The sequence below is a fragment of the Accipiter gentilis genome, chromosome 29 (genome assembly GCF_929443795.1).
Source record: "Accipiter gentilis chromosome 29, bAccGen1.1, whole genome shotgun sequence".
NCBI lineage: Eukaryota > Metazoa > Chordata > Aves > Accipitriformes > Accipitridae > Astur > Astur gentilis.
In genome coordinates, this window is record NC_064908.1 from 20,586,595 (window position 1) to 20,612,925 (window position 26,331).

General features: G+C 36.8%; 1 protein-coding gene across 4 annotated transcripts in view; it reads right to left on the reverse strand.

Moving 5' to 3' along the window:
* Positions 1-26,331, reverse strand: part of MAPKAP1 (MAPK associated protein 1) — a 109,681-nt gene that overhangs the window by 81,146 nt on the left and 2,204 nt on the right. For all 4 annotated transcript variants that reach the window (XM_049831616.1, XM_049831615.1, XM_049831618.1 and 1 more), the window contains 3 exons: positions 16,947-17,271; positions 12,653-12,742; positions 7,048-7,196 (listed from right to left, as the gene is read on the reverse strand). In XM_049831616.1, the coding sequence (XP_049687573.1) occupies positions 7,048-7,196; positions 12,653-12,742; positions 16,947-17,205 (498 nt within the window). In that variant the 5' untranslated portion in view covers positions 17,206-17,271. The remainder of the gene's footprint in view (positions 1-7,047; positions 7,197-12,652; positions 12,743-16,946; positions 17,272-26,331) is intronic.

The following is a 26,331-nucleotide window of genomic DNA, read 5'->3' on the forward strand; positions in this document are numbered from 1 at the left end:
TACTTTTTAACTGCTGTCAGAAGAGACAGTGCCTTATATAAACATCTGCCAGAACACATGCCTGCTTTCTATAGCACCAGCTTTAAATCATACTATGGTGATGAATCTTTATCTGACGCTAATACTTTTTAACTTCATAAGGACAATTAAAATGAATTGTAGCTAAATGCACACATAACAAATCAATTTAATTCTTTGTTACATACTAGCATACTTTGCAGATCTTCAAAACTTACTTTCAAATATCATCTTATTCAGAGTTTAAGTGTAACAGAAGTGTGGCAGTATTGATAAAACATTCCCAACACAGGAACGCCAGAGCACAGAGGGTTTCATGAAACAATTAAGTCCTTTGGAAAGTACTATCGGAACAGGATTGTTGTCTCAATTCAGCGAGTTCAAAGACTGCGACTAGCCACGAACAAAACCAGGTCCAGTTTCAATATACCGTCTCCTCTGTAAGACAGGAATGCAGTCTAGTAAGGGCACCTACAATCAACAGCAACAAAAGACACAGAAGTGAGTACAGAAAAGGGAGAAGTGAATTGAATGTGCCCTCGAGCCAAAGTTAATCAAACCAGATCCACATTAATTTAATCTGCATAAGGCCAGAAAAATATTTTTTTAATGCAAGTGAGATGCCTGGAATTGCGAGATAAAATTCAAGTCCCCAAACAGAGATGACAGTGCAACACTGACATTCAGCCTTCTTATCTGCTACCCCAGGCTACAGTTCAGGCTAGAAGGGTGGCTACAGTATTTCTGCATTGTTCCTGAAGGTACCAGAGCCACCACACGCACATGAGAACATCCCAGGGCAGACGGTGCCGTACACGCACAGCCATCCCCTGCTGCACCTACGCAAAGTGGATTCTTCAAGTGACTGTTCCCACTGCAGAATTTGTAACAGTTTTCTGTCTGTGCTTCCAGTTACTTAAAATAAGTGTTCAGCCGCCATTGCAACCTGCTTCCTTATCTCACTGTAAATGGCTTTTCTGTATGAAATAAAACACATTCTGAAGCATTTTAAATTAAGCAAGTCAAGCTTAATATATTTTAATCGCTGTATGGAAACGCAAGGACTCTTGTGCTCTAACCTCTGTTAGGTATTTAACTGGTTCCTCTGTGCAGGGCTTCTCTCCACCCAGCAAAGCCCACCGAATCTGCAGGGGCAGAGGAAACAGTTAAGTGCGCTGATTAGGCATCAAAATCATTACAGCTTCCACACAGTAAAGAATAAACCAGGCATTCTTAATATAGGGGTGTTTTATTTAAATACAACTCAGCTATCAGCACGACTCATGTTAATCACATATTACGAAAGAAAATTTATTTTAGAAAGTGGCAATCTTTCAGTTAAGAATCTTCAACTTAACAAAAGCGTGACTGGAATCACCCTCGGTACAGCGGAGCACGGGATGCTACACGTAAGAGAGTTATGAAACCCGATGTCATTAGCAACGCGCATCACAAACGCCGAGAGAGTCTCAGTATTATGGGAGAGTTCTCTCCCACGTTCTCCTGACTGGCTGAGAACTTCTACAGGGACTTGCCAGACACCAAAGGGGAAACATGATACCATTACATGTTTCTGGCACTTATTTTAGGTGTCCGAAGAACTGCAGTGCAGATTTGGAACCGGGCTGAGCAAGAAGCGGCAGCCTGCGTTTCTAAACACCTGTTCCGAGGCTGTTCGTTCCCCTGGCGTCCCTGGTTTTGTACATCGTCCTCCGCCGCACGCCGGCTGCGCAGAAGGCACGCTGGCCGTGCCAAAACGCCGGTGCGGGCCGCGAGGGCAGGGACAGGCGCAGCACCCACGGCCGAAGGCCTGTAGGGGAGCTGCCCCGCGCCGGCCGCACGGGGCAGATCCTGCTCCTCCTGCCCTCGGGTGAGCCCAGGCATCTCCCGCAGAGGTGGGTCTCCAGCGAAAAGAACGAAACGCAAACGAAAGCCAAGGGAAAGGACTGTTTCCGTTCCAGCAAAACGGAAACATCTTTCTCCCGCGGCCAGGTCGGTCCGTGCCAGCCGAGAGCACGGAGCAAGGGGCGGCAGGAGGAGCTCGGCACGGCTTTGTCGGCGCATTGGCTCTCGGTACCACGACAGCAGGAGGTTTCCCAGCATAAATACTGACCCTGGGTTTTTATGTAACGTATATGGTAACACGCATGTTGTATTGCATAAATGATAACACTATGAACATCCTTATTTCAACTATTTTAGTAGAGTGCAGGTAGTATTTAAACCACTAAAATTGGCAGAATAAGCACATGCTTTAAAAAAACCCTACACAAACTTATTTAGGATTCAGATGAAGATCATTCTGCTCAGCTTAGGGGCAAAACATTTAAATAAAAAAAGGCATTCATTTTTTCACACTGAGATTTTAATCCTGGATTAATTATTTTAGACATTTTCCATATTAATTACAGCAGTATCGCTTCTTTCTTAAGTTCTTTATCTACTTTCTTTGAGTAAAGCTATTTAATACTGGAGATTGTGGAAAACATTTGTTCATGATTATCCAGACATACAGTCAAACAAGACTGAAACAAGAGCAGCATGCAAAAATGTATTTAAGGACTATCATCCCAAAATGCTGCTAAAAGCTATTAACCAGTACGTGTTAATTGCCACAGCATTCATATTAATTTTCACTTCAGGCCCGACATTGTGGAATATTTCCCCTGATACATTTTAAACAAAGTTTAATTTAAGGAACTGCTTCTATCAACACTTATGAAAATTAACAGCCAAGCAATTAGCGCTCATGAATTATCCCTTCCCCCATGCTTTCTACAGCATCGTTTTTAAAACAGTTGCTACAAGAGAAATTGTTGGTTTTTAACCCATTACCAAAATTAGCCACAAGAAACCTTGTAACACTATTCAGAGGTACCACTCCCCCAATAGGATTTTTAGCATCTGTCCAGCAAAAATCATGTTGACCTATTTTTATTTAAATTATCACCAGTAGTCAAGTAAACTCACAAACCCCCTATAACGCCAGAAAAACTAGACTTTCTTAAATCTTCATTTTCAACTAGTAGTCATGAAAATAGAAATAAAAATATCTTGAGAAAACTCTAGTCTGCATGCAGGAAAGGTTTTTGGCCTCATAACTCAAGTTTATTCTAGAGCTGAATGATCCCTTCACATTTTGATTGTGGTTTTCCAACTTTCTTCTTTGACTATTTTGCATATCTTCAGCATCCCTTTTTTGACTGTCCTGTAACACTTCTATGTTTACTGACATTCTTCTGGGGATGTAGGAGCAGCCATTTGGTGGCAGGCATCTCAAAAATTGAATTGACAAGATATTTTAGTCATTAAAATTTCTTAAAGGTCGCAGAGACTTGGAACACAAATGGATATGGACTGGCTTCAGCAATGACTTCAAGGGCAACTGTAAACAGAGGCCTTAGCAGGAGTTACTCATTCAGTACATGGTTCCTACAAAGCTGAACATTTGGTTCTAGCATGATTTTCCTCTATTCCACCAACTAAATGCGTCTTTGTAACATTTTTCTTACTAGTGGGAATGACAATGCAGTTGAATAGCCTTGACACTAACACTGCACTAAATCAGTATCCTTTAAGATTAGTATCTCAGGCAAAACTCATCGCCACGGTTTCCAGCAACTCATGCAAGTTACACTTGTGATTTGAAAAGAAATATTCTTAATTTCTGTAGAATGGAAAGGTAACACATGCTTTTAAAACAATTAATGAAAGCAAGCAGGTAATGTATAGGTAAACTGAATGTTGTGAATCTCACAGTTGTGTCACTGAGGCATTAACAACACACTGTTTCATTTGTGGAACCTGGCTATGACTTTCAAATCTGTCTTACAGTCAGTCTTATTTTCCCAACCTTATCAAAAGTCGGCAAGTTGGAACAATAAGCCATCAAAATTTGATTTTCCAAATTCTCTAAACAGAAATATACATGAACTTATCTATAAAATGGATGATAACTTAATTTGCATGCAGATAAAGGAAATCAATTCGGCCACTGATTTCTTAAGCCTTCAAGTAATTTTCTATATAAATGACAACTGAAGTAATTATAAATAACTAAAGGCTTCTTTTCATACAATATTCTTAGCAAGAGTTTTCAAGATTTATTGACCAAGATGTACAACCCACATGATTTACAAACCATGCAAACAGATGCAGGGGTTATGTTTACTTTAACAATTTTAAGGAAAAAATTGTAGATACAGCCAAGAGTAGTTATTGTCTTAAGAGCTGAAGTTTTACAATGTACATGAAAGCCACCGATCTGTCCTGTGGAGCTGTGGGGCAACAATCACCTGAATTCTTGAGCTGATTAGAATGCTTCCACTGTAGTTGCATTTCACAAGCCATATTCTCTACTATTTTGATAATTAATGAACTGATCAGAACAAGAAGAAATTAGACTGCTTTAAAATTTTATTATTTCATAAAATTGCAGAAGTGCTTATGAAAAAGACACTAAATCTGGCAGAAAACACCTGCAAGATGTAAGCATTTTAATAAATTGGCTTGGTTGATATTACAGCATGCAATGTTTTCTTATTTTTAACGGATTATCTTAAAACAATACATCAAATGTTGGAAGGAGAGGGCAGGAAGGACCCTGAAGAGAATGGTTTTATTCGATTCCAGGTCTATTAGGGAGCTGAATCAGTGGTAAGTTAAAACCATCCAGAATGCAGTTAAGATGAGCACACACATGAACAAAGAGCTTAGATACAGCAAGTAAAGAGCTTTCCTCATGCTTTGCCAGCGAACCACAAAACCGGTGTTATTCAGCAAGCTGAAATCTGTGTTACAAAACTCATATATAAACCAAAGGCCTAGTTATAATCTTAAAGATTTTAGAGACATTGTGATCCCTTGAGTAAATACATAATTAAGTAGGGTTTTTTTAAGACATGTTTAATTAGGCCCCTAGCCCCTCCTTATCCCCCCCGCCTCTCCCCAATTACATACCATTTCCCCAAGAGATATGTGGCTCTGTTAATTATGTAAATAAGTCACGCACTATTCCCTGAAAGAATTGTATTTATGTGAAAAATACTGCTCATCTATTATCAATAAAAATAAATGAGACCTGTGATATTTCATTAAAAATAATTTTTAAAAGCTAGATGGGTTTTGATTTTACATTACTGCCTGAAAATACAACAAAACTGAAGTAAAATAACTTACTCCTGAACTACAATGTTTCTTCTATATCTCAGATGGTCAAGTAAGTATTTAAAAACAGACGATACATACGGAAGTATAGAGAATAAATTTTATAAGCATACTATTGACAAACTTACCAGAGTAATATAAATAATGCTGTTTAAAATTAACATAGTGAGATTATACTCTAACAAAATGCCAATTCAATTATTTTGGAGAGTTAAAAAGGTATTTTGATTTCTAGACCACAATTGAGTCGATTCATATCATACTCTGCAAATCACAATTGAGTAACATTGAGGTATTTCATTAATAGCTCAAACTAAATATGTATAGTAAAATTGCCTTCAAATGGACCAAAAACCTGCTAAACGTATCAGACTTTTAAATATGGAAATTAAGATGTTAATTACAGTCAACTATAATTCCTATTAATACAGTATAAAAGTAGTTTGGATTATCAAAGTGGGAAGGAAACATGCTTAAGTTCCTCACATTTCTGAGAAAAATTCTAGAAGGTAGCCCAAAGCATGCTCAAATATTAAAACAACAAGTCTGGGACACCGCTGAATTTCAATAAATTTGTCTTAATAAAGAAGTATTTTAGTTTTACTTCCTCTATGCATGACTGTTGGAAGTACGTTTAAATGTTTGCCAAACTGAAATTTCATGACAGAACAACAGCAAGCTTTGAGTTCAGAAAAAAGGCATCTTAGTGTTGTCAGCATTAAAGTACTGCTATCATTAATGAGGCCAGAAATTTTGAAAAACTGAGTTAGTACCAATTACTACATACTATATAATATATAATTGTATAAAATGTATAAAATAACAATAGAGGCAGCTTTCGCTACATGGACTTCATAGTCTAAAAGTTACCATTTCACAAATATTCTAAATACTTGTAGATATGCTAGTGGAATTGCATATCTGACTTTCCACTTCAAGAATACTTAACAGAATATGAAATTCTTCCATCACAATGGTAATGAAGCTCAAACTTCATACTCCCACAGGAGATTCCACAAACAAATCCAGCAGAAAACAGATCTGTGCAGTACTTATAATTGTTTTGGAACAGTATGACACTGATCCATCACACCAATGTTTATGTTTCAGTTTCTAGAGCTTATGACAGAGAAAAATATTTGACAATACAGAGTAACTTAACTGCACACAAGGAAAGACAGTTATCCTCAATTCTGAGTAATATCAAATGTAAGCTCTTGAAATCAATGTAGTCAAGGAATGAATTTGACCTACCAGGTTTATAGTGAACCTCCTCTGTGTATTACATAAATGAGTACTTGTGCAGAACTATATTATTTAGGACTTTTTTGCCCCAGATATTGATATATTGATGCTTCAGTTTTCCACCCTCAAACCAGAAAGTGGCTTTTCCCGCTCTCATTGGAGCATTTTGAGGATAAAGACAGCATTAATTATGGAATATTCAGCAAGTGCTGTGACGTGGCTAGAGAGAATAGGGTTTTTTTTAAAAAATGCCAAATAACCAATCATTTATGCAAAGCATCTCACCATCCACTCCATAGAGAGACATCCTAGGACTGCCACACTAAACATTTACCTAACTAACCTGCTGGAGAAGAAAACAGCAAGGTAAGGTACACCTAATAGTAAGGACACAATTTTGCAATCAAAAAGGGGAAAATGGTTCTACCAAACCTGGAACCATTATATTTAATGCTAAGAGAAGCATGTTTCTACATAACCACTTTAAAATAACTGATGGTCTACTATAAAGTCTAATTAAAGCTTGAACAAGTAAACGGACACAAGAACTGCCTAAGGCCTATCATCTTCAGGTCAGGGACCTCCTGGATATGAGAGAAAAACATCTGGTCCACTTACCTTGCCATCAAATTTTGAGTACTCATTGAAAGGGTTATTCAGCTGCAGCGGACACTGTTCAAGTCGCACAGAGAGTATTGACTGCTTCCCAGAACATGGAGATTTTACTCTGAAATTCTTTTTTTCAAATAGTGAGCTCAGCTCCTCTGCTGTAGATCAGAAAAGACATTAGAGTAGTTTTACTAGGAGACATACAGAGGCTACTGTTTACCACAGAAAGATAACATTATAAGAGAGAGAACAAAATCAAATATATAAAACAACAAATGCTTTAACAGGGCAGAATCTACCACTATTCTTTCATAGCCCAAAGATATGAAACCATAAGAACTGTTGTGTGAATGGTGCTACTGTTTAGGCTGAGGAAAAGGTTAATTTTTCCCATACAGAGAATGGAACTGATCACTACAAGATCTACCTGACTCAAGATAAAAATCAAGATTCAAAGAGAGAATTATGCATTCCTAGTCTTTCTGCATACCTACTTTTTTCTAAATGAACAGTAAGTGCTGTGCAGAAGAACGGTTGATACATCTACAATAAGCCATGCAAAAGCATTTCAAACTGAGCTTGTAACATATTATGCTATATTACAGAACAATATTATAATATCCCATTACTATACTATAATGTCACTATGCTGGCAGCAGTAGGCTTGGGACTACCTCTGATCCAAAATAATAATTTCTTCGGATTTTACTTCTCATGGTAGACTGGATATGGTCTCCTCTCAAAAAAAAAAAGTCAAACCTGAAAACACCATTCCAGACAGACAGTCCGGAGAATAAAAACAACTTTCTAAAAAACAAAGGTGCTAAGAGTTAGTGAGTCCTTTGTGTGGTCTGTGAAGGTTCATAAAAGCCTCCGACAAGCAGCTTTTTTTAGATGAAGAAATTGAATCGCTGATTTTCCAGCAACAGTTTAACTCAAAATGTATAGGCATACTTAAAAAAAAATAATAAAAAAATAAGGCTTCTTATAAGGACACTACAAAATCAGGACAGAGCCTGGGGTGTTTCAGCATATTAGTACCAATGGGTCTCATCTGCAAGAAACTGTCACTGAATCTGGACAAGTTTTTTCCACATCTGCTCTAGGAACCAAATACCCCCAAACTGCATCAATCACTACCTGAGAACCAACACCAGCTCTCCTAGACTGACTCTGCTCTGCGTTCCTACATTTGGATTCTCTCATATCTCAAAGATTTACATGTTGCTCCTTCAGAGAAATGAAACCGCTCCTAAGGCACAATGACTTGGGACTTGATCTGCAGGGAGCCGGTTAATTTCTTAAAATGTGAAATTAAAACTTGTCAAATTATAACTAGTCAAAAGCTCAGTTTATTTTTATCAGCAGATTGCCTGAAAATTCAGACAGTTGGCAAAAGTGCTAAATACTGGCACTAAGAGATACCCAACAGTCTTGTGAGAGGCTGTGATTAACCAAAAAAAGCTTGATTAAATTCTTTTTAAATGTGGCAACTTAAACTCCATTAGGTATTCTGTTTTTTTAACAAGCTTATCTCTGTTTTTTAAAAAAATAAGTCTCAATTATAATTATGCAATTATGCTAGAGTATTACCCTTAACCGGTATTTCTTGGGCATTTGGCAAATACTCTGTACCTTGGAATCCAATATAATGGTTTTATTGGTGCATGTGAAAACCCAAGTCTTTTATCTTCAAGTTTTGTCTCTAAGGAAATGTTAAGATGATTTGCTTATTGTTTTCTTGTTGGGATATGCAAAAAGAGGGTCTCAAGAATTCTTCTGAATTCATTAGTGTGACATCTGTTTTGCTTTGAGTTTTGTATAGATTTTACTCAAGCCAAATATCTCACATGACTGAAGAGTTTAAATAACAATACATTCTATAAGATTGTAAATTCAGCTGGCTGAGATACAGTTTTCCTTTTCCACAAAGCTTCATAATTTCAAAAAAATTCAACTCATTTAGGAAGAGGAACCCAAAACCTTCTAAAGATTTGTGCAAAAAGTTAGAAGGTAGATGGGATTTCTGAAAAACTACCATCTTCCACTGAGTATTTTGTCAAATAATTCCTAATAGAGTCAGGCTGTGAGAGTTCCAATCAAAAACATTGAAAAAAAATTAAAATTCTCAGATTTCAGGGAAAAAACCCCAGCTCATTTTGACATTAAACTAGGTTTAATTGCATGATTTTTAATTCTTTAATTAAAGCTAAGTTTTGCCATAGGTCTATGCTACATGTACTTTTCAGCTTTTCTAATTTTGTTAGCTATATGAGCTATTCTATATGGGCTGAATGCAAGGCTTTTGAAAGTTTCCCTCAATATATTGTTAATTTACATTTTATGTGCTCTGAAATGAACGAATGTAAGATGTCCTGGTTTTGGCTGGGATAGAGTTAATTTTCTTTCTAGTAGCTGGTGCAGTGTTATGGTTTGGATTCAGTATGAGAAGAATGTTGATAACACACTGATGTTTACAGTTGTTGCTAAGTAGCATTTAGACCAAGTCAAGGATTTTTCATCTTCTCGTGCCCAGCCAGCAAGAAGGCTGGAGGGGCACAAAAAGTTGGGATGAGACACAGCTGGGGCAGCTGACCCAAACTGGCCAAAGGGATATTCCATACCATGTGATGTCATGCCCAGAACATAAACTGGGGGGAGTTGGCCTGGGGGGAATTGCTGCTCAGGAACTAACTGGGCATCGGTTAGCGAGTGGTGCGCAACTGCATTGTGCATCACTTGTTTTGTATATTCTAATTATTTTATTGTCAACTTTATTATTATTTTTTTCCTTTTTGTCCTATTCGACTGTCTTTATCTCAGCCCACGAGTTTTACTTTTTTTTGATTGTCTTCCCATTCCACTGGGGTCAGGGACACACACACACGCTCTGAGTGAGCGGCTGCATGGTGCTTAGCTGCCGGCTGGGGTTAAACCATGAGAGATGTAATACAATGCCTTATTTCTTGCTTTCATCTAAAAACACCTAGTATTTTATAAAAAGGAGTAACCTTTTGCATGTATATCCGTATTTGGTTTACCGGACCACAGACTACTTTATTAACATAATTTGATGTCTACACTGCATGAAGCTGAAACGTTCTTCTCATTTTACTGAAAAAGAACTGATGCACAGAAAGGTGATGTGAATTGGTGGCACAGCAGAACAAAAAAACCCCTAGACCTCCACTGTGTTACACCTCCAGTCGAGTCAACTACCCCTGAAGCACCTTTATATTTGTTAATCCCCTAAACAACTCCAAATGCAGGGAGATTTTCCTTTTCAAGTCCATACACTACTACTACCTTATCCTTCAAACTCATTCCTGACAAAGCAAACAGCTTGTCTCATGACAGTGGGCAAAGAGATGATAAGTAGAAAATATTTTTTTTTTTTTCTCTCAATACCATAAACAAAATTACTTGTCTCTTACTTCCCTTTATCCTGGTTAGTGTACTTTTATTTCTGTCCATAGTGATTACAAATGGGAATCACAAGAAATAGTCAATTGCCAGGTGCCTCCAATTGTGACTACGTATCCAACTGCCGGCCAGCAGAAATGCTTGTAAGGGTTTCTCTCTACAGTAAGGCATCTCTCTGACGAGCAATCTCTGCAGGCGGTGTCATCAGACTCTTTGACACAGAACAAAACAACAACTTTCCAGCATCCTTTTAGTTTGCATGGTACCAACCACAGGCTCGACTTTGTCTAAAGCTCAGATAAACACAGTCAGAAGAGGGCAGCCAAATTCCCCCCATATGAGAACAGCTATCTCTGTTGTTATTGCTTTCACGCATATTTTCCAATAATGCCAAAGTCAAGGAACAGAACAGACAAAGTCTCATACACACACACTTGACAAAGAGGAAGACAGTGGATATCCTTTAGGGCTCCTCTTTTTCCTGGCCTCTTCCTCCCGTGTTGTTCTTCATGCAAGTAAGTGAGAAACATGCAGAATCTCAGTGACAAAGCAGAGAAGGAAAATCAGCTCTGCCAATAAAGAGAGATATCGAGTGCCTGGAGTTTTTATGTAACTTATTTTTTATTTAAATTCGATCTGCAACAGGGAGGGACTGATCTATTTGCCTGCAACCCCAGCACATTCTTAGAGAGGGGGACACCTCCATTACTGCTGGTTGACAGATTATGTCTATCTTCAGAGCAGCACATAAAGGAACTAAATGTCATGGTGGAGCCCACATGAATAAGACAACACAAACAGCACAGACACAGCAGGACACTGGAGTCTGAGTGCAGTTCGGTGTAAAGAAATATCAAGCAGTATATAGTTAAGGATAAAGACGAAAAAGAGAATTGCATCATGATTGGTCAAATGCTATAAAATATTGAGCAAAGAGAGTTGGAGGTTATGGTAGATTAAACTTTAAAACCTACAACACTACTCACAGAAGTAGAAAGGCAAAAACATTTTAGAATGCATTAACAGAGGTATCAAACATAGCTGAACACTGTGCTAAGGATTAGTGCAACCATGTTGCTCATGTGAGCAGCTTTGTTCACTCCTCTATAAAAAGATATTATAGAGCTGGAGAAGGTTCTGCAAATGACAGCCAGGAAGATACAAGGATTTAGGAAAAAAAAAAAAAAAAAAAAAAAAAAAAGATTACACAGGGACCTCATTAAGATATACACAAATTTTGAAAGAAGTAGGCATGACAGACCATACAAAGGTTTGAATGTGTGTCAAATACAACAGGAATAGATACTAGCTTGAGCTATAAAATGAGAATTGAGACAGATTTTTCATTTCATATATTATAATTCAAACTATGTAGAACATCCAGTCAGAAATACTTAATTATGTAAGAATAACAATACGAAAAAGGAATAGCATATTTTTTGAGAAATCAGTGGTAATAGTTTTTGCAAGGAAAGGCTAGATAAACTAAGGCAGCATTTATTATGCTTTCATTTAAGTAGATCATATATAGACATTATTTCTTAAGATTTTCCCCTTATCTAGAAAAGTAACCACAAGAATATTCTATAAAAGTAAACCCTACAAAAATCTTCATCACATCTGGTACACCAAATGTCACTGGAAATAGCTAGAAAGCCATAACTTAGATGGAGATAATCATCCCACATTTTGAATGCGGACACTTGCCAGTCACCTACCCATAGAGCAAAGACATGTCCTGTTCTTTACATGCCTCACTATAACACTAAGAGCTTTACTGTCTCCATTTCTTGGTCATTGAGACAATAGAAGCCTTAGAAGATAACGATGCTATAAGATAACAGAATACACAAACACTGTATTAATACCTTATATCGCAAAAAATAAAACAGCCACTCAAATGAGTTCAGACCAACAAACTAGGTTTTAAACATTTGTTTCTTTACTTTGCCTTTATTAATGATTTGGAATGCCCTAGGCATAGCTGAAAACAAATGAGATGCCCATGGCACACCACCCCCCCAAGCAATAAACTATGGGAAACACATAACTGGGGAATGGAAGGCAAATACAATAATTAGTATTTCCTCTGTGCTTTGAAAGCTTAAGTGAAAATTACAAACTGAAAACATTGTAGCCATCAAAAGCAGAAATAAAAGCAGTAAGAAAATAGAAGATCTTTTCTTTTTACCTGAGTAAGAAGTATTTCTGTCTTTCCACTGAACATTTTTGCATTTTATTTGATTTTGTCTCTCTTTCCGCAGACGTTCTAGTCTCTGAGCTTGAAAAGAAATATTATAACTATAAGTTTGTCAATGAAAGTTTACTATAAACAAAGACATAATTAACTACCTTTATATGAATAAAGATGTTTTATACTGCATATGTAGGGGAAAAAGTCATAAAATTTTAAAGGTGGCACCCCTGAAAAGCAAATACCAACAAAAACATGAAAATGTTCTTGATTTATAATTGAAATTAGAGGATATAAAACATTAATAGAGATCATAAAGATAGTATTAACATGGAAGAGAATAATAAAATGTGAAAACTTCTGTGATTAATATGACATTTCATTATATAAATCATTAATAACGGTCTTAAAGGAATTTTAATGCACAAATGAACTGAAGTGAATATTACATTACAGGAATAAAATTACTGTTATGAATTACTCTACCCGTTTCAAAAATTAAAGATAAATGAACTCAGACTAGACTATTAAAGTTTTAAATATAAAATCCTTTATCTAAAAATCATGAAAATTATAAAATGTCAAAGCTATATAAATTAGCATAGCTTTTTCTTCAGTGTGCTGAAACAGTTTATAGGTAGTAAAATAAATGATTTGTATCTTCACAACATTAGTCAAATCTTAAAATGAATATATTTCTTTACATATATTTTGACTCCATCTTCAAAATACGGTTTGGAAAAAGCCTCAAATAGTTATAATATCAAAGAACTTACAGACCAGGGTACCAGATAATACCTTAAATTATCTTTTTGTTAACAGTAAGATCTCTCTCAGGAAATGGTCAGCTAAACCTGGTAGAAGCTACCCAAGACAATGACCACAAGAAATAACTGATGTTATGAAGTATCCACTCAAAATGAGAAAGCAGATTAGACTGGAAGGAGAACTTCTAATGTTGATCACCAGAGGAAACAATTTGCTGGATATATTAGCAATTTTGATGTATTGAGATCATTCATTAACTAAAATGGGTTTGTAGAAGAGATTCTAAAATGCTAAATCTCTGACAATTTTTAGATACAATTTGAGTTCCCTGAGCCGTTTCACCAATTAAAAAAAGGTTAATAAATATTTTCTATCACTCCTATTATTATTCTTTTTACATTTAGTCTTTGAACTGAATTGTGGGCACAGAAGTGTTGGGTTTGTTTTTTTTGTCCCTGTAAAAACTCTCAACCTGGGAACTGATGAAAAAAATAATACTTTGAGGTTTAATAGCTGTAACAAGCAGTTTAAGGTACAAACACAAACAGGGACTTTGATGCTTATTTCCCATTTAAATCAACTTGAGGTTAGTGCCTAAATACCTCTATGTATCTTACTCTTGATGAAATAAGAGAAGTATCCCCGCTTATAAGTTTAAATATTGGGTAAAACACTATTGTAGCATAGATATTTTATTCTGAAAGAAAAAACATTTTTTTCCCAATTACTGTCCAGACTGTAGCTCAAAATTACCTTCCAAAACCCTTTCTTCCCAAATGGACCATCATAAAATATCTGTTAGATTCACATGTAAACAATGGATAAAGGAAAAAACGTAGAATAAAAATAATGCACGTTTTTATCATGTTTGAATATTTTTACCCCTTGTCAAAACAAACGTACTAAAGCGCAGTCACCACCTTCACTAACTCCATCCTATTCTTCTATCTACAGTTGATCACAAATGATCATTTACTGCAGGACTGTATTACAGCAACTCCAAATTAGATGGAATTATCGGTACCTATTAGAAGTCTGAATTATTTAAGGCTCATTCTCACAAGAAGCATGCTAGTTTGAAAGCTTTCTGTGTGAAAAATGTCACTAACCAAATGTAGTCCTTGTTTCATTAACTATTAGCAAATAGACAAGCCTTTGTTTCTAGTCACGTGAATCAGAAGAATTTGCTGCTTTCCCATACGCCCAACACCTTGCACAGAGCTGTGTCCACTTTATTTATTTTTTTTTTTTTTTACCCCTCTGGATATGGCAGAAAGAAGTCAGTGAGGAGATGGAGCCCAGAGCCAAAGACCACCTATGACCCATCTAGCTCCTGTAGAAAAGGAGGAAAAATTCAGTGGCAGACAAGCCCTGTGCTCTCCCCAAACATGACGTGGAATACCCTAACATGACTCACCCACTGCACATCCTTGTCAAGACTAAGGGGATAATTTTGATATTAGAATGCACATAAAAATCATTTCCAAATTTGCACACCCACATGAGAACTACCTAATAAACAACATTTCTGTAGTCTCCGCAGATATGTGGTGTGTCTTCTACAGTAACATGTTATTTCTGCAATTTATGAAAAAAAGTACTATCCTGGTAAGGTATTTTATAATAAAACAGCTTTGCAAAAGATAATAAAAAGTTGTACTCCATCCAAAAGCAATGGCTAAAGACAGTATAAGCAGAAATAATTTTATTTAGCAGGGTATAAAACCAAGGAGAATAAAGAAGAGCTTGCATGTTAAAAAAGTCTACCACTATTACCTGTTGATACACAAAACTACACTATATTCTCTTTCCAAACCTAAAAACCATTTTCTGCTTTTCAAAGAACAAATGTTCCTGCTCTTGCTAAATCTACTCAGGTAGTTATGGATTAAGTAAAAAAAGAAATGTCCCTACATCTGCCTGTTTTAGGAGCAAAAATTGCAGATTTCACAGTTAATAAGTTTTTCTATTTATGAGATGTATGAACAGTTTGTTCTATGTATGTATGTATCTGTTTTCTTCTACCAACAACTCAGATAAGTATTTGTGTTATGCAAAAAGCATTTATATTAAAAATAGTTAACTGTTTAATTTATTCCTCTTCCTGTATTTTTGAAAAGGGTTCAGTACTGATCAACTTGCATTCTTTGTAGACTTTTTTCCATTCCACTCTGTTTCAAATCACAGCCTGATTGCCTTGATAACTGCATTAGGTTCCTGGTGGTACCTGCATACACAGTGGAACATAAAAGACATGCCAGATAAAGAGAGGCAAAAAAATGGCTCCCCAATGGACTGAGTGTGCTAACCACTGTTTTGGAATATGCCACCAATTGGAAACTGAAATGGTTTCAATCCATAATTAAAATGGAAATTACTCTTATCAGTCTACTCACTTGGTGAAATAATCTTTCAGAATTACTTTTTTGGAGCAATTCTATAAAACTTTAAACTTTGTCTCTCCTTCTTCAAAATTATACCATCAACTGAACTAAACAAGACCTCATGGACAATGCCAGGCAGTCTGGCACACTAAACTTTTCACCATGCTTTACAGTCATTTGCAGCTATATATTCAGCTTATTTACAAATCTAACTCTCCATTACAAGAGATCAGTGCTCTGCCTTTTCTGTAACTTTTGACAACTTCTTATTTGTGAAGGGTATTTCAAGATATTCAATACCATACAACATTTTACTTGTTAGGTAGAGCACAGATGTTTTTTCTGAGCTCTAGGTGGTGTTCTAATACCTTCAGAAATCATTTGAAAAAAATGTACCACAGGAGAAAAAAAAAAAAAAAAAAAAAGGAGATCAGGATTGACAACCCCACACCAACCTTTTCATATATATTTTATATTGCGGAACTTTTGTTAATTGCATTCCTCAAGTATAAGTAGAAGTCTGAATATCCCTCATACGAAACAACTAATGGGACAGCTTTCTTCCACTCAAGACAAACTGAGCCTATTTTGAAAAGGTATACACCTTTAAACTTTCTAGTTTGGTAACAAATCCTATCTCAAGGTTTTTCTCAGAAGTAAAACTTCAGAAGACAAAATACAGACAAATCATTCACTTCGTTGGCTCACATCAAACTTAATTCCTCTCTTTTATAACAAATAGATTTGATGCCTCACTAGGTAGATTTTTCTCAGAAAATAACTATCCTGTTCAAAAGTTAACACCCCTCCAGACATTAACAATAGAAATATCAAAGACTGTTCACGTACTCTGGATTTAGACTTGATGTCTTTACAATTTAATTTTTTTTTATATATAAAACTGACTACCTCAATGTTCCTCTGTAGATGAATAGGTAAAACAGCAATTAAAACTAAGCTGACAGCACACTAAAGTAACTGAATCATTACATGTCCTTTTATAAAAAAGGTCTTGACATTACAAAAGGAAAAGTTTGACAGATACCCAACTAGTCATGCTCTGATTTGTCCACGCAAGCCAGACTAATAGCAACTGAATTTAAAAGGCTAACGTTATCTTGGCTGCAAACTTCACTTACCTGTGTTTGATCGTCTTCTGATTCCAAAGTCCCAGCTTGAGGTAATATCAACTGATTGGGAATATATATAGCCCTGAGTCTCACCGTTGCTTCCCTGTGTTTCTGAACCACTGTCCCCATATGCTGACGATGGATTAAACTTCTCCAGGTCGACATCGTGATCTATCAGGACCATTTCACACATCCCTGTGTCATCACTGGTCACGTGTGACTGCCGAATATGAGCAAGTATAATTGTTGGGTTGTCCAGGAAAGCCATTCTGTCCACAAGTCCACCACTTCACTATACTATCTTCTCTCCATCTTGTTTCATGGACACATGTACCTGGAAATAAAATGTACACAGCACTTTAGGGGAAAAAAACCCAAACAACCACCAAAACACAAAACCCACACAACCAAAACCCTGATTCAAGAAGGTTTATATTTTGGATGCACAAAACCTAACTGCCTCAGTTTTGTACAGTGAATTATTTTAATTCAGCTCCAGTTTACTTAAGTTACACTGCTTGCTGAGATCCAGTTAAAGAACAGTGGTTTTGGAGGACAGCTTGAAACCCAAATCCCAAGACAACAGAACACAACAGACAGGTCCCATTACTCTACAACAAATGGTTTCTATAAGGCAAAATATTCCAAGTAGTATAGAAGGATGGAGAGAAAATACACACAAGGAACATCTGTCCATTCAAATTAATAAATTTACAAAACCAGACAGGGTTTTGAATTTCTTTTCACCCATCACAATAGTGTGTTACTGTTTTTCTTCTGCCTCTACATACCAACTCTTTGATTACTTTATTATAGGTCCTTCTTAGGTTTTGTATTTTCAGGAAGAACTTTAAACATGAAGAGATTAGTATCTCAGGGCACAATATGGAACATCTGCTGCTGCATGGCACTTCATATAGAGCAACTGTTGTAACACGAAAAAAGCTCTGTGATCATATACCACACGCATGAATTCTTAAGCACTTTAACAACAGTAATTGACACTTACCTACAATATTTCATTCAGAATACTCAAGTGGCCTTACAAAACAAAGTAGAGGGCAAAGAAGAAAAAAAAAAACAAACAAAAAACCAAACCACAAAACCCAATCCACACTCAAACTGTTACCCTATCTTACTGTAGCTGTGGATTTATAGTTATGTTAATCTAATTCAAGCCTGGGCTGCCTCTAGAAGGGGCAACTCCATGCTCCTATCTGGCCCTGGTCAGATATTTCCACCATCTCCCAAAGGCTGGCACTAACACTTGTATACCTGTGAGGTGAGTTGGATCAAAAAAAATGACCTGCTGAAAATAACCTGAAAAGAAAAAAAAAAAAAAAATTACTAATTTTCAGGCTGATCAGTCCGCCAGTGAACAGCTGCAAAAGCACCAGTACCAATGTAACAGAGGCAGCAGGCATATCAAAAGACGGACGAAAGCCGAGGTTCCCCTCTCAGCAGTGATGCTCACGGCCAGCTCAAAGCCAACTGCGAAACCTCAGGCTGAGGAAGAGGGAGGTTGGCGGGGTTTTAAGTGTAAGCTCACAGAGAGATGCAAGACTAGATGTAAATTCCAGAAGTTCAAAATCCCCACTGCTTTTCTAATCATTTGCATATCTGAGAAAAACCCCTCAACATTTTAATACCAGCTATAGAGCTAAATGTGTCTAGTATTTTGAACATAGAAGCAACAACAACAAAAAACCCCTGTCGTTGCTGTTTGCAAAACTTCTGTCAGCAAGAAGAAAATACCAAAGGAAAAGAAACAATTTTAAATCACACGAAGCCGTATCCCATTAAAATCTGGTAAAGGCAGCTGGCCTTTTCCTGGCAGATTTTAACAGAAGAAAGTGAAAGAAAGCATCAGACAAGCTTGTTCCAGGACCAGCAAACACATTTCATCATCTCCCCTGTATGCTTCCAAGGGGAAAGGTGTATTAGCATATGGAGCTCCACGAAACAGCTTCTGCATTGAAATATTTGGAAGCAAACGTAATACTTTATTTGGACACTCATCTAATCATGACAAAAGCAAAATTTAAGGTGTGTTGTAAATTGCAAACTCACTATCCCTACCAGTATCCTCCCTACCACCAAACATCAGCATCTGCTAAATAGAACATTCAATAAATATTTACATCCTTCACCATTTTAGGCTTTTTTTGCTCCCTTGGCCACAAATATTGCCTTTTTTTTCTGAGAGACTGTGTCCTTTCTGCCTTAAAAAAATATAGACAAATTCTAAAGTATTATATTAAACAACAGACCCAGCAGCAAGACGGAATTCAATAAAAGAATGGTAGAGAAATAAAACTGGCATGTTGCTTGTTATTAATACACTCCTCCTACCATACATTTTAATAAATTATGCTATTAGCTAAATACGCGCCATCAGTATCCTCGGAGATATTCAAAACCCGACTGGGTAAGGCCCTGAGCAACCCCCTTTAGCTGGCCCTGCTTAGGGCTGGGAGGTTGGATTAGATCTCCAGAGGTCCCTGCCAACCTCAGCAACGCTCTGACTCCAAGTTCTATTTTTTATTTTCTGACTATTTCCATCACAGAAAGTAGGCCTGCTCTCCCTGAAGGATTTCTCATTGTCCTCAACGTGAGAGGCCATAAGGCAAAATATCCTACCATAAGGCAACCGTCTCTTGGCTGTAATTTACGTGTTAAAGGCCTTTAAGCCGTAACAGCGTGACTAGTACTGTGAGACTTAGAGAATACAGACACAACGAAGTATACACCGTACGGATATTTTAAAAAGTGCACTGAGAATGCTCTTTAGACTTAATTATTTACACACCACTTATTAGAAAAGGCCATGCTTACCTGCAAGCAGTAAGAACTTGTTTAAATAAGCAACCGCCTTAGGCTTCTAAAAGGTCTGCAAACTCCCAATCAAAAATTACTGCTGCCCCATCAATGTGTCATATAAATGTTGGCATGTTAATTGTGTATTTATAAGATTGTTAATGGTTAGTTAATTTACCTCCCACACTATTATTGTACTTGAAATGATTTAACGTCTGCTAAGGGAGTTAACAACATGTAACAGCAGATGCGAGAATTTTACCTTTATACTCTGCACCCCGACTTCATGCTATTAACAGTCCATGTGCTAAATTAGCCAAGCTTCTTTACAATTTTGCATATGCAATCACTTTTCCCATAAACATGAACAGTGAAAAATTGCCAGAAATTCTACTTCAATCTCTAAAGTTGAATTCAAACACATTTTTTCTTCTTCCTCTTCAGAATTCTCAAAAGGACACATTAAAACTAATTTTTCAATAAATTGTTAACGGGAAATTCTATTAACAGTTAACACCTCTCAAAAAAAAAAGTCAGAAAAAAGGTTCAGATCCCAAAATTCAGTTTGGATTTATATGCCTTATTTTAAGAGTTGCTATCTACACAATTCTAACTGGTTCCTCATTTTGATAAACGCAAAACACAATTAGATGGCATAGCCCTGGTCTGAGGAACAATGACCTGCAATGAAGAATTCAGAGAGGCAAAGTTCAATTTTGCAAACCTTTACATGACTACCTTTAAGGCTCCATGTCATCAGTGTCAGCAAAATTACAGGTACGAGATCCATTTCTAGATCTACAGATATTTGTCAGCACACCACCTCTTCTGCATTCCTTATACCTACACACGATTACGATGTCCACACGTAGTAGGTAAATTTAACAGAATTCAGGGACTGTCTGAGCATCAGCAACTTGTACATTCTTCAATCATAAACAAAAAAGAAATGTTCTTTTAATACTTGCACTATATAAATATTATTCTACTGTTAAATAAAATACTTTGCAGACAGCTGTCAAGCATACTCTATGTGAACACTAAAAATGAAAAGAGCAATGTGAAACCCATGCAACCTTAACTGTATTTATGTATGACATGATATACAGGTTAGTGTTACGATGATATAGTACTTATTGGCAAACACCTTCCATGATTCATCACATAGGTGGACAGAGCTGAATCAGCCCTTTGCCGCCTTCTTGATCTTTATTATTCATCTGTCTTACTTTCTGCGTATTATCTAATCAACACCCTGGCTATGAATGCCCTCTCTCACCTTCTCCTTGGTCTCATCGCTGTGTTACTGAATTGCCCCAAACACCATGGGGAGCAGAGCCCCCTATTAGTCTTGTGCAGGTAGAGAACATCCCCAAAGATGTAAAATTGCACCATCAAGAGGCTAAATGACGTGCCAGGCTTCACAGGAACTTTGTAGCAAAATCAGACAGCTGGATCTCAGTCTACTATTTTTATCAGAAGTATTCCTCTTCCAGTAACCCACTGCTATATTTATGGCATCTATAGACTTTCACAGCAAGTGAAGCAAGGCTGTTATGCAGATCAACCTCATTCATAACATGGCATACAATAAGTACTGCAGAACGTTCTAACAAATTATTCAGCTCCCAGTAGGTGACACAAAGGTCTTGAAAAGAGGACATGTAGTTACACAAGCTATACCTTAAGCACACAGATGAACACATCTGAATTTGGGGAGGCAACTTCACAAATGTATTAAATGTTCTTGTGACCCTCCTGCTTGCCTGATATACTGTATTTATTTAAATAAAAAGATTTTCTCACTTTCCTCTTTCCTCACCAAAAACGGCACACATAATATCCCCCAAAACAGTCTGATTTATATTCATGTTATCCTACATCAAGTGTCAATGAGACTTCAAAGCAAGTGTGAGACAAGGGGAAAACAAGCTAAACACACACCTCTTATGATTGCCATCCTTCCCATCCATCCTGTCAACCCACCACGTATCAGCGCAGACAACAGCGGACACAGCTGCAAGCGTCATCTTGCTGCTCTGGTGCTGGACCACACTGACTTGAGGGACTGCAACCATGTGTCAACCTGTTCTTACCGCTATTTTCAGAGCAAAATGTTTGACCTTGAGCATGAAATAAATGCCGAGTTTGGTAACACAGGTTACCTTACTTTTGGGAAAACACAGTTATCTTGGATTTAATTTTCTGGTTTGTTTTAAATATACAGGGTTGAATTTGACAGCATCCTTCTCTATTACCGCCCAGCGCAAGGTGGCTCGTCACTACGCTACACACCGGCAGCAACAGCCGAGGCCGGCCGCGTCTCGCTCCCACACCTGGCAGCGGTGGGGTCAGACCCCAAGTCTGCCTCCCACTGCACCCCAGCCCTCCGCTCTGCTCCCTTCCTTACCTGCAGGCTCCTTAAACGTTTTCTGCTGGAACTACAGACTTTGCTTGGTAAAGTGAAACTAGTGACAAAAGGCACATTTTCGTGCGCTGCACCTGTCCCTTTAGGAGTTTACAGACATCAGGTTAAAAACTTGCAGCTCCACCAAACACAATCTGGTTACCACTGGCTCATCTTCGACTTAAGGACAATCGTTCCTAAAATTGCAAGCTAACACCACCTTTTCATGACATGCTACCACTGGTCAAAGTACAAGAAATATCTTTCTCACAGAAAATTTTGATATTTATGCCTTTTATGCTTCAAAATATATCACGTATAGCACACATGGAAATTTGCTCACAGACCTCTAAATAAGCTAGACTAAATTATAAAAATTGGAGGAAGCTATAAGCAACTGAAAATGTTCCGCTACAGGAAAGAGCTACAACTTTGAAATCCTACCAATTTTAATGGAATAATTTTACGAATCCTTCAGTTCAAATGGCTAAAAGCAGCTGTAAATTCTCCACAAAATTCTCAAGCCAATTCCTGCAAGGTTATTTTGCTCTCTAAATTAAAAAAGTAAAAAGTGCGAAGCAGGAAAAAAATTTCATATCTCCTATTCTGCAAAGCTGTAGCTTTTTTTTTTTAAAAAAAAGGAAAATATGTTTAAATTGACTGCCCTCCTTAAGGAATTAATAAGCAGTTGAAGCCCTATTCAAGGTAAACAAAAATGTTCCAAACAAAGATGCAACTTCTGGAAGGTACAACCTGGATCAAAAACAATTACTAATAATCTCAAAATAAAGCAGGCTGGAAGAATTATACAGCATTAGAGGTCATCTTATCACTCAAGGGCTTCCATAGTCACTGGACTTAAACACCACTCTGACTGTAGCTCTTTAAAGTGATCTTAAAAACTAATGAAAAAAATAGGCAGATTAGAATAAAAAATTTATTTTCCCCACCCCTCCCACCCCCTACGTCATATAAGCTGGAATAGGACAGTGTGAATACACTTCAAAATTTATGATTCAGGTTCAGTGAAATAATTTCACAGTTAACTTCTGTCTGCAATTGCAAAAGAAATGGTTCTGGTTATCTACATTTGCAGCAGTACAAATAATCAAAACCCTTGAATGCCAGACAGACTCCTGTGCATGCAGGATAAAGGAAAGTGAACTGCAATATATGAAAATTCAAGTTTATGTTTCAACAAAAGCTCAAGTGCATTTAAGAATGAATACTTATCTAGAGAAGCTGTCACTCATGCTTTGGGTCCTATCATTAAAGAGGAAATAATCATTTAAAGAGGCACACTTTCACAAGTAATACTGGAATTTGAAAGTTATGATGAGAAAACACTACATTACACACAACTTCCAACAAATTATTTTTTAGTTTTCAAACCTGTAAATCAATCTGGCATTAGCTATGTATTTTTATATTTATGAACTGTTTGGAATTTGGCTACATTTTTGTTGTCATACTAATCAGGATGCAAATTATACCAACTCCAATATTTTAATTATTGAGCTTTAGGGAAGGAGGGAGAGAACATTGGAGTATGTATGGAAACTGTATACTCTCCTCTATTTGTTTCCTGATCTTGTCAAATCTTCATTTAATTGTAAACAAGTTGATTCTGAGATAACCTGATCTATATTGCATCAAGATTTTAAGCAAATAAATAAGTATAAAAAAATGCAGAGATTATAAATCAGGGCAGACAAATCTGTATCTAGACTCATGCCTGCAAAGAGCATTCTATCAATATAGTGAAATGCTAATCTCCTAATTAACAACCTAATTAGGTAATTATGGCTTTGCAGAGGGATGCCTAAATGAAATATGACAACATGGTCACCTCTTTATATGGCACCTGTGGGCCTTTTCAGCTGTCACTGCAAAGAGTGCAATATCAATTTGAACAGATGACAAAGTGTTGTCATTTTTCATTCTGATATTGTACTGAATGGTTTGGATAGAAGCAGTTTAGAAAAGCGGCATCTTGCCTGGTTTTTGCCTAATCTAAATATGTGCAAACACTTTGCTTAATTTTTAATGTCTGTGATTATGCTTATTTTTTCATACCGGCTAGCAAGCATTACCTAACACACACATTACATCTGCAATGTCATATTGTGATGACCCAGCACACTGGAATCCCTACTACCTAATTTCACAGCACGTGTTCATGAGAATTTACTACCCAGAAAAATTGTGAGTATTTGAGTTCATTTTTAAGGCTTAACTGCCGATTTTAAAATAACAAACCAAAACCAGAGTATGTTTTAAATAAGATATTAAAAATTCCATTTTATTTTTATTCCTGATGAACACTCTTTTCCAGAAATGGGGAACAGCAGTCACCGTTCATGAGTGGGTGAAGCTGACAGTACTTTTGCTTGCGCAGGAAGCTGTAAAGGAATACTTTCAACAATGGCACAGCACTTTTACACGGAACCATGATTTTTCATTCATATGCCTAAATGCTTTAAAGACAACTCATTAAGCTTTAACGTTCCTAAGATGAACAAACAAAATACCTACTTGCAAAGAGGGAGATAAAAGCATAGGCTCGGACTCGTCAAATACTAGACTAGGACTTCTATTTTGGCTTTTCTCATTGTGGTATTCAAGAGCCTAAAAAAAACCCCCATAAATCTTATAAACACCTATACGAACATCGATCTTTAAAAAAACCCCAAACAACCAAGCCAGAAAGCTTCAACATTTTACCTTTTTTTTGCCTGTATAATATTGAGAGAGATGCCATGTTTTTTGGATTTTCCTGAGCAAGACTCATTAGCTATGCCTACACCACAGTTAGCAAGTGAGCAGGGAGGTATGGCATTACTCATCAATTGCCTGTATTTCACTCTTACAGCTGCTTCGTAAAGCCTGCCTGGATCTGCTGAAGCCAAACTTGAATGAAAGGTGTTCTAAGCATGTGAAGGTCCACAGCCTTAAAGAGCTCGCTCTGGGTGGACCCAGGACAAAGCCTGGAGACTTGCTGTAGCTACTACAGCTGGACTAGGGATCTTCAGAACAGCAGCACTGTAAAAGTACCACAAACCTGCTTGCTGGTCCTCGACACTGATGTGCAGTTGAGTTCATCCAGCTGGAACCCGTCAGCTACCTGACCACACCAAAAACCCTACCTGTATTTGTTTGAGCCAATTCATTAGTCTGCTCTCAAAACTTTTATACTGCTATGCAACTTGTACCATCAAATTTTTAACTGAAAAGAACATTATCCCTCCAAGTATCTGACACAGTTTCAGAATTATATTTGTGAATTCCTGTCTTACAACAGGACTATCAGAAAAAACAAATGTCAGATGTCACCAAGTATATATTTATCTTTGCTGGATAACTTATTTTTGTAGTTTAGTCTAAACTGGAATATTTTAGTGGTTTTCAAACATAAAATAACCCCTTCTTCCTGTAACAGTATTCCACGTATAGCTTTTCAACACGGTATCATGTTTCAGTCCTAGAAAAAAACGCAACCATAGATTATCATGGCATAACCTTAAAAGTATTTTATATGAAGAGTTCATTCATATACATCAACAATAAGAGTATACTCGTAAATGTAGATTCTAAATCTACATGTAAATCTAAACGTAGACTGTAAATCTAGCCATGAATAAAACTTACTGCAATGCACACAGTAGTAAACAGGAAATGAAAAGGATACAGAAGAAGAGTAGACTACTAGAATTTAATTCTTAAAACTCTTTTGTTCTCAATATTGATTTATTTTTTAATTTGAAAATAATAATTCCTGGCAAATTTCCTCTATCATCCTACTTTTGTTTACCAATATTACCTTTAATTCCTATCTATAGTTGTTCTCATCTGAGCTAATGACAGGTCAGCGTTTATTTTCTTCTTTTATATATTCTGTAGCATTTATTTAAGAAACAGAAGCATATACCAAGACAAATAGTTTTGTATTTGACATTTTTTTCAGTTTGTTGCCTTTCTACTTCTGATTGCATGAAAATATTTTTATTGCATAAAAAGGATGATCATAATATTATTTATTCATAATGTAACAGGGTGCAAACTGCTTCTGATTTCACAAATGTTCATGAGAATAACACCTCCTTCAAAAACTCCCGAGGCTTCAAGCCCCTTTGGGACTCTATGTCAAATGTAATGGGATGGATTCACATT